The sequence below is a fragment of the Lipotes vexillifer genome, unplaced genomic scaffold, assembly GCF_000442215.2.
Source record: "Lipotes vexillifer unplaced genomic scaffold, Lipotes_vexillifer_v1.1 scaffold1378, whole genome shotgun sequence".
Taxonomy (NCBI): Eukaryota; Metazoa; Chordata; class Mammalia; order Artiodactyla; family Lipotidae; genus Lipotes; species Lipotes vexillifer.
The window spans coordinates 747,743-762,044 of NW_006775104.1; the positions used below are offsets into that span (position 1 = coordinate 747,743).

General features: G+C 45.1%; 1 protein-coding gene across 2 annotated transcripts in view; it reads right to left on the bottom strand.

The window, feature by feature from the left end:
- KALRN (kalirin RhoGEF kinase) overlaps positions 1 to 14,302 on the bottom strand; it is a 588,759-nt gene that overhangs the window by 449,177 nt on the left and 125,280 nt on the right. For both annotated transcript variants that reach the window (XM_007449683.1, XM_007449684.1), the window contains exon 3: positions 12,307 to 12,421. In XM_007449683.1, coding sequence (XP_007449745.1) covers positions 12,307 to 12,421 — 115 coding nt within the window. The remainder of the gene's footprint in view (positions 1 to 12,306; positions 12,422 to 14,302) is intronic.

The window sequence follows — 14,302 nt, forward strand, 5'->3', positions numbered from 1 at the left end:
GGGAAAGAGGGAGTAGGACCATCAGGATGCACACCTGGATGCTGTCAGTAAATGACTCAGAAAAACATTTGTCCTAGCTGAGTCACGGTGGCTCTAACCAAGTGTGCTCCTGTCTGGGTTCCGGAAGAAACAGGACTGGCTGTCACACTTGCTCAATTTAGAAACAGGAATACTTCTCCTCGGTGAGACAATTATTACATACTCAAGTATTAAATGTTATTTAATATTTACTACAGTTGTCTAGGAGAGATTATATTAAACCCATTTTGTAGTTGAGGAAAAATAATTGTCACTTAGTGGCTATTTAAGTTTAAATGTTTCAATAAAAATTTGAAAAGTAAAGCCTAGAAAATCTAAGGTCTAGTGAGGAGAGAGCAGAATATTACCATTTGGAGCCTCTGACAAAAACCCATCTGTATCTTCCAGGCAGCTGAGCTAATGTACTCCACCACTTGGTGGCAGCATACCTAAATTGCCAGAAGTATACGTACATGATACAGGCAGTCTCAACAAAACTAAAGTATCATAACATGAAGTGTCAGCATCCAATATATGCCAAAAAAACATACACAACCCCAAACACCAGTGAGGGGCACATGATAGAACCTAACCAATGACAGGTGAAGAGAAATACAAAACATGCTGAAAATAATTACCTAATGGGGGAGGGAGAAACAACCCCAAATCTGGAACCCACCGAGTGAAAAACACATCCTCTTCCCCAGTGCCAGGCTGTCTCTCCAGTATCCATATTCAGGGAGCTCCCTCATTTCCAATATTCCAGCCAAATGAATCTGAACTAAATTTAAATCATCCTGATTCTCCAGCAAGAATTCCTGAAAGGCCTGAATATACTGGGACTTATATCATCAGCAATGCTTAAGTTTACCTAATCTAAGTGGAACCAGAAACAGCAGCTTCCTAATCAGCCTGTTGTTGCTGAGCCATAGACTTCAGAAGCCTAAACAAGAAAGTAAATGACCCCACCTAAGCTTTCGAGGCTCCTTCAACATTGCTGCCCAGAGACAAACTCCAAGGAGACCCAACTTTCTCAGTGGAAGGCAGATAAGGACCTCAGTTCAGATAAGAGCAGAGAAGATTAACAACTACTTTGTGCCAAGCCAGGAACTAATTACACAACCAGTCAAGGAGCTGAAATACACCCAGAAGCAAAACTAAAAATTCACCAAGGGCAAAAAGCAATTAAGTCCTTATAGATTTCTTATCAGATCTGAACTTTAATGTATGGTCCCCTTTAACATCCCTATTAGTTTAGGCAAGTGAAAGGAATCCTACCCTGGAAGACCCCAAAGGGCAGGCCCTGTGGCCAATTCTTCTACTCTTTCAAATCCAGGGTCAGGTTTAGGCGCATTAACACATGGCCCTAAATTAGGGTTCTTGATGATGGTAATGACAAAGTTTGCACAGTGGGTTCTGGGCAGTAAGGATCATATAAACTTAAATTTGGCGAACTATACAGACTTGGAAATCTATGGCAAGACATACTGGAAGTATAAATTGGGAAATCTGGAAAGAAATGCGGCGATGTGTATCACTAGCCTTAAAAAAATCCATGATTGCCACAAATCTATCCCAAAGAAACCATTTAAAATGTAGACAAAGGTTCACAAACAAAGAAGTTTACTGAGAGTTATTTACAGCACTGAAGTTTTGGAAATGACTTAGTTGTCTAATGATAGGGTTAATTAGAATATGGTCATCCCAAGATATCCTATTATGCATAAAAAGTTTTTAATGTTATGAAAATATTCTTAGGGTATAATATTAAGTGGAATAAAATAAGAAGCAAAATTAAATAACCAATATGATTCAATTCTGCTTTTAAAAATCTCCAAAGGAAAAATATAGGAAGGAAAAATGTCAATACATTAATTATTCCTATTTCTAGAGGTTAGAGTTACAAGTGGTTTTTTAAAATTCTTTCTATTTTCTGCATTTATTTTCTATAATAAAGAAATATTTTTCTACTTTGAAAAAGAGGCCAAGACTTTATCACACTATTAGGCATATATATTCATTCATTCAGTATTTATTACAAGCCTGCTAGGCGATACTGATCTCATTATTACTACCATTCTACTAGCTCTTATCCTAATCTTAACCATCACCCTAACCTTGACTTTGACAAAGCTGTGCTAGAAACAATAAAGGACAAGGGACAAAACAAGGTCCCCACTGCCAAGCAAGGAAAGGGAAAGAAACCACTGTTTGCCACCAGCCCGTGCTGTGTGCCGAGTCCTAGGCTAGGTACCTTACCTGTGTTCTCTAGTAATCCTCACTACCGTTGTGTCTGGTGATATTTCCATGCCTATTTTACAGGCGAGGCAATTTGTCAGCTGCATGCACATTTCTCCTCCTACAGGGGAGGGTTCAGGGGTTCACTCTTCCTGGACTGGAACCCCCTGCATAATTTCCAGGATCAATTTTTGTCCTCAAGGCCACTCTTTCTTCCTCTATTAGTCCACAGTTCCACTCCCACCAAGTCAGTGGCAATGTCCAAAGTCCCTTCTAAGGGTCACATTGAAGACGCATGTGAAGAAAAAACAACACACCCTCTCCATCAGGAACCCTTCTGTCCAGTGCTGGGTCCTTGATTTATCACCTAAAGGCGTTACAGGAAGCATTTCTGGAATAATGAGTGCTGCTTCTCATAGTTACTTCATGACCACATGGTTTCCGCCTCTGATTGTCCAGGTTATCATTCTCCAGGGAATCACAAATGCTTGCCTCTGCATGTGAAGCATCACAGCTGGCTCTACCCACTCTATACATACACACACACACACACACACACACACACACACACACACACACGCACACACACAGAGTTGCTCTTCACAAGGCTTCCATGAGTCCCTCTGGCTGGCCCTCTGCCTCAGAACTGCACCAGCATAGACACAGAACTGCCAAGTCCAGCAGTGGCACGGTCAAGGAAGTGAACTAACTTCAAAATGCCTATCAGCTGACTGCTGAGTAATGCCAGAATTGTGCTTCTGACGCCAGAGCAATGCAAGATCGAACTAGGCAGGTGGCTGAGTGAAAGAAACATCTAAGACCCGAGGAAACAGAACAGGATGAGCCCCCTAGAATACAAAAGAGGCCACCCCCATCACTCCAGGCTTTATGTTCAGCATCCCTACTACAGACAGCCTTTTTACTTATCTCTTTAAATAGTTTCCATGGTCTTAAGGGCTTTATTTCCCCCCACTACATCCCTTAGTGTAATTAATTACTGAAAAATACTTGACTATCATACACAGATGAGCATAAATGAGTAGCATTTGTGTGTCTAAAACTGAACACAAAGACCTGGGGGAGGAAGTCTGAGGCATCCCCCACCACCTCCATTATCCTGCACATCCACAGTCACCACTGCTGTCTTGGCCAGCAGAAACCCAGGTTTCAGGCAATTGCCACCTGCATTTCCCACCTGCAGCAAGCTTCACACTTAAAATCCAAGGAGAACCTTGGAGGAAGCAGGTTTGATGGACAGGATGCCACTGCCCACCAAAATTACGTCATCTGCCCCTCATCTCCTTACTACCCTCTTCTACTGTCCTGCTCCAATCCAATCCTATCCTTCAGGGTCTACCTTCCTTCTCTCTCCAAATCTGTCCCCTGCACTCCATCAACCACTGCCTCCTTCACTGTGGCCTCCTCATCTATTCAGAGGATAAAAGTGCAGGCTCTGGTGCTCCAAATTACACTGGCTGTGTGTCCATTAGCAAGTTATCTAACCTCTTTGAGACTCAGTGTCCTCATACGCAAAATGGGAATAAATAATACCCATCTCAAAATGCTGTGAAAACTAAGTTAATGTATACAGAATACTCACAACAGTGCAATAATGTAGGTTTGAAAATAATAATAATGGCTAGCATTTATGTATTACTTAATAGATCAGTTCCAGAGGTTGGAAGCATTAAATGCTTTTTTTCAACTCAAAATTATGTTTGAAGATTTATCCATGTTGTTGCATAGCACAGTATTCACAGAAAACTATACATGGTATAATACCATTTTTATAAAGCTCAAAATCACGGGCTTCCCTGGTGGCGCAGCGGTTGGGAGTCCGCCTGCCGATGCAGGGGACACGGGTTCGTGCCCCAGTCCGGGAAGATCCCACATGCCGCGGAGCGGCTGGGCCCGTGAGCCATGGCCGCTGAGCCTGCGCGTCCGGAGCCTGTGCTCCGCAGTGGGAGAGGCCACAACAGTGAGAGGCCCACGTAACGCAAAAAAACAAAACAAACAAACAGACAAACTCATGCAAAACTAAACAATATATCATTTATGCAAACATGTGGTAAAAACTATACCAAAGGAAGCCAGACGAGGATAAACACAAAACTGAGAATACCAGTTATTTCTGGGAGAAGCAGGTGAGATTAGGGCGGGGAAGAGCCACAGGTAGCTTCAAGAGCAGAGGTGATGTCCCGCTTCTGAGTTTGGGGGTGGGTTCTCAGGTGTTCCGATTTATTATGATGCTTTATAACTGACACATACATTACATCTGTTCCTTCATATGTAGCAAATATTGTCATATACGTATTTATACTTATAGTTATTATTATTATTAGGTTCCTTTAGGAGACAGACTATAAAGTACTGAATGGCCGGGTGCTAGGCATCTTAGACATCCGTCATTGCTGCTGCTACCGGCGCCAAACGTTCATCCTCATTGCCTCCTGTTCTGCCCACATGCCCCTCCTCCAAGATGCTCTTAGGGGAAGGGGCCTAGGGCAAAGCAGGCTGGGTTACCGACTACCCCAGCCCCAGGGAAGGTGGGGCCCTGCCCCTAGGATGCTGCAGCAGAGTAAGGAGGGGGGCCGGTGGTGACTGTTGGGTATAGGGGCCACCTTCTCCCCCTGTTCTATCAGGGAGGAGGTAGCCATTATTTGTCCCAGCCTGGGCCCCCCCACTCTGGTTTCCTATTTGCAGTTACTTGAATAAAAAAATATCCTTTTCTCGGGCTTCCCTGGTGGTGCAGTGGTTGAGAGTCCGCCTGCCAATGCAGGGGACGCGGGATCGTGCCCCGGTCCGGGAAGATCCCACATGCCGTGGAGCGGCTGGGCCCGTGAGCCATGGCCGCTGAGCCTGCGCGTCCGGAGCCTGTGCTCCGCAACAGGAGAGGCCACAACAGTAAGAGGCCCGCGTACCGCATATATATATATATATATATATATATATATATATATATATATATATATATATATATATATATATATATATATATCCTTTTCTGGAAAAAAAAAAAAGGAATGAATGAAACATTGGACAAAAAACAACACAACTGTCCAGAGGTAGTTTGTGAACAGAGGAAAGATGGAACCAGAACCTTGAGGGATGGGGAGGAGCAGATGGATGGGAGTGGGCAAGGCTAGCTCCTTGTTATTAGTGCCCCGAGTGAGGGAAGGAAGGGGAAACCGAGGCCTAGAGTGGAAGCAGACAGGGACAGGGAGTGGCTCTAGCCCGCCTTAAGTGGCTGCCACCGGGAGCCCAGGCCTCCTGGGCCTCACCTGGATAAAGGTGACTCTGCATTTTCATCACTGCACTAGATTCCAGGGTGAGGGCAAGGTAGGCTGGAGCTTGCTTAGAGTGGGGAGGGGGCTTAAACCCCTCCTGCCCCTGCCTGCCTTCCTGTGCCCCCAAGGGGGCGGCCCAACCTACTGCAGGGACAAGGCAAGGTGGGAAGGAAGCAAAGGGGGTGTGAGCCACACCTGGTGAGACACAGCTTGGTCGGGGGCATCTGGGGCCAATCACCCCTCTCCAGTGGCCACACCTGCTGCCGCTAGTACCTGCCTGGGTGCTAGGCATGAGAGATTGCTACACAGTTTCCTCACAACACCCTTGTGAGATGGTCGTTCTTTTCCCAAATTAAAAATTAGAATACTGGACTCAGAAAAGTTGAGTCATATGCCCAAGGTCTCACCCTATGTCAAACATCTTCCTTTTGCCCCTCTGAATCCATTCTCCATCTTCCCCCCTCTACCCGATGCCCTGGGAGACTGACCCACATGGACTGCCTCAATGAGCCCCCTGTCACCTGGCTTTGGTTGCATTCAATCAATGACAAACAATGACAAGAGGTCAGAGAATGGGAGTGGGGAAGCAAGAGTATCGACTTCGCTTTGCCCCACATCGTGGAATCAGCGTGAGTTGGTGGCAACTCTCTACTGAAGGTCACAGCTCTTGTCAAGCAGCCCTCTCATACAGCTACCTCTCCAGGTTCTATGCACCTCTCCTCACCTTGCCCCTTCAGGCCTAGAAGTCGTAATGTCTTCCCTCCCTGCTATTGCCAGCTCTGGAATAACTTGGAAATCCACACCTTGCTGCTTTCCCTGGTGCCTACCCGCATCATTGTCAAGTGTGCCTTTGTTAAACTCTTCTCAGATAACCCGGGTGGAGTGGTCATATGTTCCCTGACTCAGAAGTGGTAGAGCTGGGAATCTGAACCCCAGAGCCTTCCGTCTATCTGAAGATGCCTCTCTTCGCTTTGCTGTGAGGGTCTGTATGGCTCCAAGGAAGGTGATCGCTGACAATGGTTGTTACTATTGTGATGTTGTGTTCCTTAGCAGCAGAGTAGAATACTATTTGCTCTTCAGGGCTTGGATTATGTACACCTAACAACAGGAACACTTTACTGATATTGCTACGAAATTTGTGCAGAATGTGGGAAGTGTAATAGAAATTATAAACCCTTTATATACAAGCAACAAAAGAAATTAAAAAGGGATCTGGAAAGGGATAAACTTTAGGCAAATGTCCTCATTGGCTCTATTTTCTGAACCTTCCATCACTACTCCCTGCATCCTCCTTTAATTGATGATCTCAGAGCAAAGGGCAGGATGCCAATGACACAACTCAACAGGCCCTTACAACAGACGGATTCAGTGATGACAGTTTCCATAGCTTGGATTCTCTCGTGCTGAATATAATGGGAGGAAATCCTTGCAGTTTATACCTACTCATCTTTTAACTGTCTTCCGGGCTCTCTCTGGTTACTTCTATTTTCTGGTGATTCTGCACAAAGATAGTGCTGGCTATAAGCCCAATTTATCTCTTGCTGAAATCAGCAGCACAAGAGCAAATGTTATCAAATAATAAGCTGTGAATATTGGCACCTTGGTTTGATTGGCATTGCAGAATATCCCATCTTAATTTCTTGTCATCTTTCCCCACCAGTATGACACCTGCATTCCTTGCTGGAACACTCAGCATCTCAGCAGCACTGCTAAGAACAGAGTTAAGTGGCTGATACATCAAGCGGCTAACAATCGGTACCCTTGGGAGCAGCACAAAGATGTTCATGACAAAGCAGGATAACAATGATGAAGAAGAGAAGGCATTCAATGCAATAAGACCACCTGGGATTTCTTTACTAGATACTTATAAATTTCTATTCCAAGCATACGGTCAACTCCCAATTATCACAGTGGGTAGATTATCCATACTGGGAGTTATGCTGGGGTAATTGTTTACTCTCAGCCTAGATTTTCTATCTGTCTCTCAATTTCTAGGGACATTCATCAACTGATTGTTTCTGAGTATTTCCTTTCCACTCCTTTCAGGTACAAGTAACTGCAAGCAGATAGTAGAGCAGAAGGACAAAAAAGCTAGCTAAGTGTAGGATGGATGACAGAAAAGATAACACGGGAGTTCACCAAGATACCTATCCATGCCCTGGCTCATATTAGGCACTCAATAAATGTTTGTTAAATTGAGTGAATGGAGTTGTCAGAAAGTTGCATTAAGACTCTTAAGGCCTCTCTTCCTACCCTAATATTCCATGATTCCTCAGAATAAGATAACAGAAAGCTTGGAGAAGCCCAAGGAGATAGATGCTCATACTCAGCAGGAGCAAGAAAGGGAAGTTGGAAAGGACTCATCTCAGGCTGAGATGGATCCCAAAAGCGTAACTGGTACTGTCACAAACACATCACTCCAGGATGATGCTTTGCCCTGGGTGATACCTCAAAACTCCCACCCAGAGTACAAGGGGACAGGAAAGCAGTTCTCTTAGGGTATAAGATGTAGACAAGATCTGAAGTGAAATTCTAGGCCTTAAATTATTTAGGGAACCTGAGAAAGAGAGTGTATGTTGGTGGGGTGGTAATACTGTTTTGAGGTTCTAGATTTTAGGATGTATTTTTTCCCAATATCATAGAAACAAAGAATTCAGGGCAGGAAAGCTTCTTAGAAATGATCTAATCCAGCCTCCAATCCACTGGAGGAATCCTTCCTACAGCATCGCTAACAGAAGGTCATCTAGCAGCCAGCAACAGGAAGCTCACTTTCTCCAGAGGTAGCAGCGTTACTGCTGGACAGCTCCTGGGCAGATTCTTTCTCCACTTCAGAGTCCTGATCTCTCTAACTCCTACCCTTTGATTCGACAGAGACCATGCCCGTTCCCTCCTCTTTGGGGCAGCTCTCCTGATACCTGAAGTCAGGAATCACTTTTCTTCCATTTTCACTCCTTCAAGAAAACATCCTTCAACTGAAGAGACACAGTTTGTGGATCCCTCGGTGTGCTGCTCTCCTGACAACACTCTAACTCAGCGGTCCCCAACCTTTTTGGCACCAGGGACTGGTTTCATGCAAGACAATTTTTCCATGGAAGGGGGTGGGGGATGGTTTCGGGATGATTCAAGCACATTACATTTATTGTGCACTTTATTTCTATTATTATTACACTGTAATATATAATGAAACAATTATACAACTCACCATAATGCTAACAGGAGGTGGCGCTCAGGCGGTAATGCTAGCAATGGGGAGCAGCTGTAAATACAGATGGAGCTTCGCTCACTCACCTGCTGCTCACCTCCTGCTGTGTGGCCCGGTTCCTAACAGGCCACGGACCAGTAGTGGTTGCGGACCCCTGCTCTAACTGGTCCACGTAGCTCCTAAAAGGGGGTTGGCAGAGTTCAATGCTGCAGAACTGAATGCAGTAGTCCAGACATGACCTGGCCTTCACACAGGATAGTGAGACTATTTCTTCCCATTCATTTCACACAACCATCCTTCCTCCCAGCCCCTCTTGGGTTTTGCTCCCCTCCACTCAGCAGAAACCTTTGCCTTTTTAATTGCTTCCAATCTGTTTTGTCCCATTTTTGCTTAACAAGTCAGAATTAATAAAAGTGTTCTTCTAATCTTTCACCTTCTATTCTAAAGGAAAGATGAGTGTGTATCAGCTGCATGGATGTGATAAACCTACCAGAAAGAAAAACATACCCTTCATATTCATAAAGGGTACACTGTGATAATTCATAAATTATCACAACCATCTTTTTAATCACCTATTCTAGAATGGTGCCCAAAATGGCCATCAGGCTGATTGGTTCCTTAGATTCTGGGATCCTCCTTCATCACTTACTGGTCCTATTTGCTTGTCTTCTGCGGGCTGCTTCATCCCCTAGGCTACCAGCACAATTATACACTGTGCTATCCTTTATGGTCACTGGTTTGGCACTGGGTAGGGAAATACCCAGGTTTTCCCTAACTTTCTCAAAATGTCTGTTCCTGCTCACCATGAATCCTAAATCGGCCCGGCTTATTGAGGCTCTAAATATTTGCTAAATAAATAAATAATAAATAAATGCTTGAATAAATGAATGTCAAATGTCACCCACAGATGATTACACCAGTCTGAAGAGCACACTCCACTCCACAGGAGGCTATCTTTCTAGCTTCCTTGCCCATGACTCAGAATAGGCCATGTCTTCTCATCAGTGTCACCTTCCTAGTCTAGCTATTCATTTTCACAGTATCCTTTCTTTCCCAAAGCCATGGCTAAGCAGAAGAGTGGCAAACACTATCTGATGCGCTAAGTCCTTCAGTTTTCCTCCCCAGACCTCACTGTCTTTGGAACAGCTCTGTCCCAGGTTTTGTTTCCAACAGTCTTCACGTATGAACTTGTGGCCGACAGAATTAGAAAGTGACGGGTGGGCATGACTAGTTGGTAAACTCTTTAGCCAGCCAGGTACACACACTCCTGGTGAACATAGGCCCCTTGGGAGGGAGGCAGCAGGCATCCCTGAACAATTCTTCCCACTGAAAGTAGCAACAGGATTCTTGCCTCCCACCTGCCAGAACCTGTGAAGAACCTTTTCTGTTCTCAGGAGCCTGGGATGCAATGCTTGTGACCACCCACTGGGAAGCAGAGAGCCTGCATCTAGTATGTTCCTCCAATGATAATATATTGTTTCTCCTTTTTCATGACCTTCCTCCCAGCCCCTATTGGATTTTGTTCCCCTTCACCCAGCAGAAACCTTTTCCTTTTTAATTGCTTCTAATCTGTTTTGTCCCATCTTTGCTTAACAAGTCAGAATTAAGAAAATGGTCTTCCAATTCTTTCACCTTCTATTCTAAAGAAAAGATGAGTGTCATTAGCTGCAGGGATGTGATAAACCTACCAGAAAGAAAAACATAGCCTTCAGGATCCCAAATTTCTTCTGTCTCTAAAAGAACTAAGAGTCTGTCATGAGTCCCCAAGAAAACTTTTCCTATATATCGCTTCAGAAAATGCCTAGTTTTATTCCTGTTAGTAGTATACTCAGGAAAGATGCTTTTAAAAATGCTTAGCCCCTAGATAGCTAAATTGCTAAACTACCCTCATCAATCATGGGTTATTTAATCCATCTCCTTGCCTCCAAGACAGATGGGAATATTTCTTCTGTATAAAGACCTCTGGGGAAAAACTCTTCTGTTCTTCATCCACGTCTCATGCACTCAAAGTTTAGAAGTCCCCCTTCGGATATGACCTAAGTCCCTTTCATTGGAGCTTAAGACCTTTCATCTGTTTCCAGGTTCCCTCTGGATAGCATAAAGAAAAGAACGACACCATCTGACATCTATTTGTTCACAGCCTTCTGCTCAGAGCTCTTCAGGGCTCCCCATTCTGTTCCACATTCTTCCAAGCATTCGATGATGGCTCCTAAATCCCCTTTACCACCTGCCCGTCACCATCCACCAACCTCTGTACATGTGCCCCCACCCCACCGCCACAGCACTTTCAAATGAAGTGCTGGCCTCCTGCTTCAAGAACTTAATCAGCACATTCAACAATTAGCCAAGGTCTCCCCGCAAAGGTAGACATCCTCTCTGTGATTGACTAATTCCCCTATAAAATGCACAGAGACAAGATGAAGGTTCCAAAGGCCCCAGGCATCACTTCTTATTTACCACAACGAACACTTGACAGGCTCCAACCCCACTAAGAGTCAGAGAACAGAGTTCTCGCTGGCCATGAGCAAGGATGAGGAGAGCACTGGGGCAGGAGTCAGGAGGGTTCTGACCAAGCTCTGCCACTGCCCCACCCCCGTAAGCAACTCTAATCCCGTATGGACCCTGTTTCCTAAGCAGAACATGACACGTATTTGCCTGGATTACTTCTCAGGGCTCTTCCGGCTCTCACATTCTATGATCCTCTGACTATGCAAAGGCCTCTCCTACCCCTTCTTAAAAGATAGACACCATGTCCCTGGCATGTCTCTCTCACCACCCTCTGAGGCCAGCACCACCTAGAAACACTCAGAAATCAGTGTTTCTCAACCTTTTTTAAAAATCATCCCATGCCCCAAAAGAGACATTTTATACTTTTTTCCTTAATCACCCACCCAATGAGATTTTAATACTATGAATGTATTGTATATATCTGTTTATGTACTATGTGTATAGCTATGCTTAATACATAAAAGAGTAAGCTTTTTTTTTTTTTTTTTTTTTTTTTTTTTTTTTTTTTTTTTTTTGCCATCCCCAAGAATGAATTCTCATCCCCCTTGGAGGCAATATTACCCCCATTGAAAATGCATGACTTAGATTGAGTTTAAGGCTGCCTCTTGAATGATATAAGTGGAGTTATTTGCCCCAAACTCTAAAAGCCACAAACATATTCATAAGCCAGAGGTTTTAGAAAACAATCCATCACACAGCCAGAGTGGAATCAGCCAGAATTCCCATTTCCCCAAGGTAAAGAACAGTTTCCCATCCCTGCTCCCGAGGCCACACTGTCACCTCTTCCAGGGCCTGTCCCGGTCCCCTTAGCCTAGGACCTTCACCTCTGCCCACGGTTCCCACGTCCAGCTCCCACTCCATCCATATGAATCCCAGCAGTAACAATGGGAATGATGGGAATGAGGTGAACAATGGGTGATGATGTTCCAGAAATAATTAGAATCCATTCCAAGGGCAGAAACAGCCAGGCCCCTGGCAGGGATGGAGGCTAATTCCAACTCGCTTGCATCAGTCCAGCCTCCCCCTCCCTCCCCTGCAGGACATTCACCTTACCTTGGCACGCTGGCCAGATAGGTCACGAGTTTCCTCAGGTCTTCCTGTCTTATTCTGTCATGATTGCTGCGAGCAGGGAAGGTCAGGATTGGTCCACCTCGCTTATCACGGCCCCCTGCAGGAAGGAAGAGAAGGGAGTTTAAGAAAACCAGCTAGAAACTGAGCTGGAAACAGGCAGAAAGATGGTGCTCAGAGAAATCCAGTCACTGCTTAGGGCAAGGGCATGGGGTTTGGGTGTGGGGAACATGCGTGACCCTGGGCAAGTCTTTTGACTTTTCTGGTGGCTCATCTGCAAAATGCAGATGAAAATAATGATGACTATATTACAGGGTTGCTGCAAGACCTGATAAGATGGCACATGAGGAAGCACTTTGACAAGTACTCTTCACGAATGTGAGACGATAATGAAGGAAGTGATAACTGCTCGTACTGAGAAAACAAGCCATTAAAAGTGCTATGGTCTTTGGAAATTCAACCTCCAGTTCACTTCTCTTTGCAGACCTCTATGAGCAGGGAGTGCTCAAGATTAACTGAATACCATGGTGAGAAGCCCTTAAAGCATCCAGCAGGCACATCATTGCTGGGAGGTTTTTAGATTCATAGAGAAGACCTAAGTGTGTTCTACACAACCAAGGATCCACTCCTGCCTGCCTGCCCGAGGTGCCACCCGTCACTCCTGCAGGAGGAGCACGTGAATCTTTATTGGGAACAGGATGCTCAAGGTCTTAATCGCTGCAAATGCATAGGTACACACTAGGATTACAAATGTTTTCTAAATATCAGGTTTTAAAAAAAGCTGGAGGGAGTAACTGAGATGATGATCATTGTTTGCTATCAGAAGGCTGGGATTTTACGTGGTTGCTTTTTCCTTCCTCTATTTTCCAAACTTTCTACTCACTATTTATTCTACGATTTAAAAATTTCTTTGTTAATGGATGCTATGATTGGGAAGCAGGACCAAGTTTCTCAGGAAGGTTAGATGAGGACGAAGCTAAGGTGTAGTAACTATGTCCTTACAGGCAATGCCTATTTCACAAAGAAAACTCTGGGTCACGGTCACAGACGCCCCATGCCGCACGCATCTCAGGCTGCCGCCCAACATCCCCCAGAGCAGGGGCCACAAGGGGATCTAGAGCAAGGGGGAGTGAGGGCTGGCATGGCCACCACCAGTACTGGAAAAGAGGCTTAAAGCTCAGCCCCCTGAAGGAGGATCTTTTCCAAAGAGAAGCAGAGCCTCCCAGGGACCCGCCCAGTATGAGTTCATGAATAATGTTTCCCTCTGATTGTGGGGTCCAGAAACCACAAGACATAGGGGAGTCTTGACGAATAGAATCCAGGCCATTCCTGGATACTCCTGAGGAGGAAATAAGGAGGCTGCAAGGAGAAAAGGGTCAAACAAGAGCAGGGCCACTGAGAGATCTGACCCTGAAGAAAAACATATGTCAGCACCACCATCCCTTCCCTGCAGCCCCCCAGCAGGGCAGATTTGTGTAGATGTACCACAGAGTTCGACCCTGGCCCCCAACTCCAAACTTTCCAAACCACAGGCTCTGGTTCCATGTACGGACAACCAACCTCATCTCATCTACCTTGTAAGTGATCCCCATCTCCCAACTGCCTTCCACAGGAGAGAAAGGAAGTGAAGGAATCAAGTTCCCTCAAAGCTGGGAGGTTCTCCCTCACTCTCCACCTTCCCCTCCAGCCTTGACCTCACCCGAAGGATTTTCACTCTTGGGTGTCTTTTGTTTTTTTTTAATTTGGAGTATAATTGCTTTACAATGTTGTGCATCAGCTATGTGTATACATACATCCCCTCCCTCTTGGACCGCCCTCCCCCCCCTTCCCCCACATCTAGGTTATCACAGAGAACGAGCTGAGCTCCCTGTGCTATACAGCAGGTTCCCACTAGCTAGCTATTTTACACATGTGTATACATGTCAATCCTAATCTCCCAGTTCATCCCCCCCTTCCCCTTCCCCCACTGTCTCCACACGTC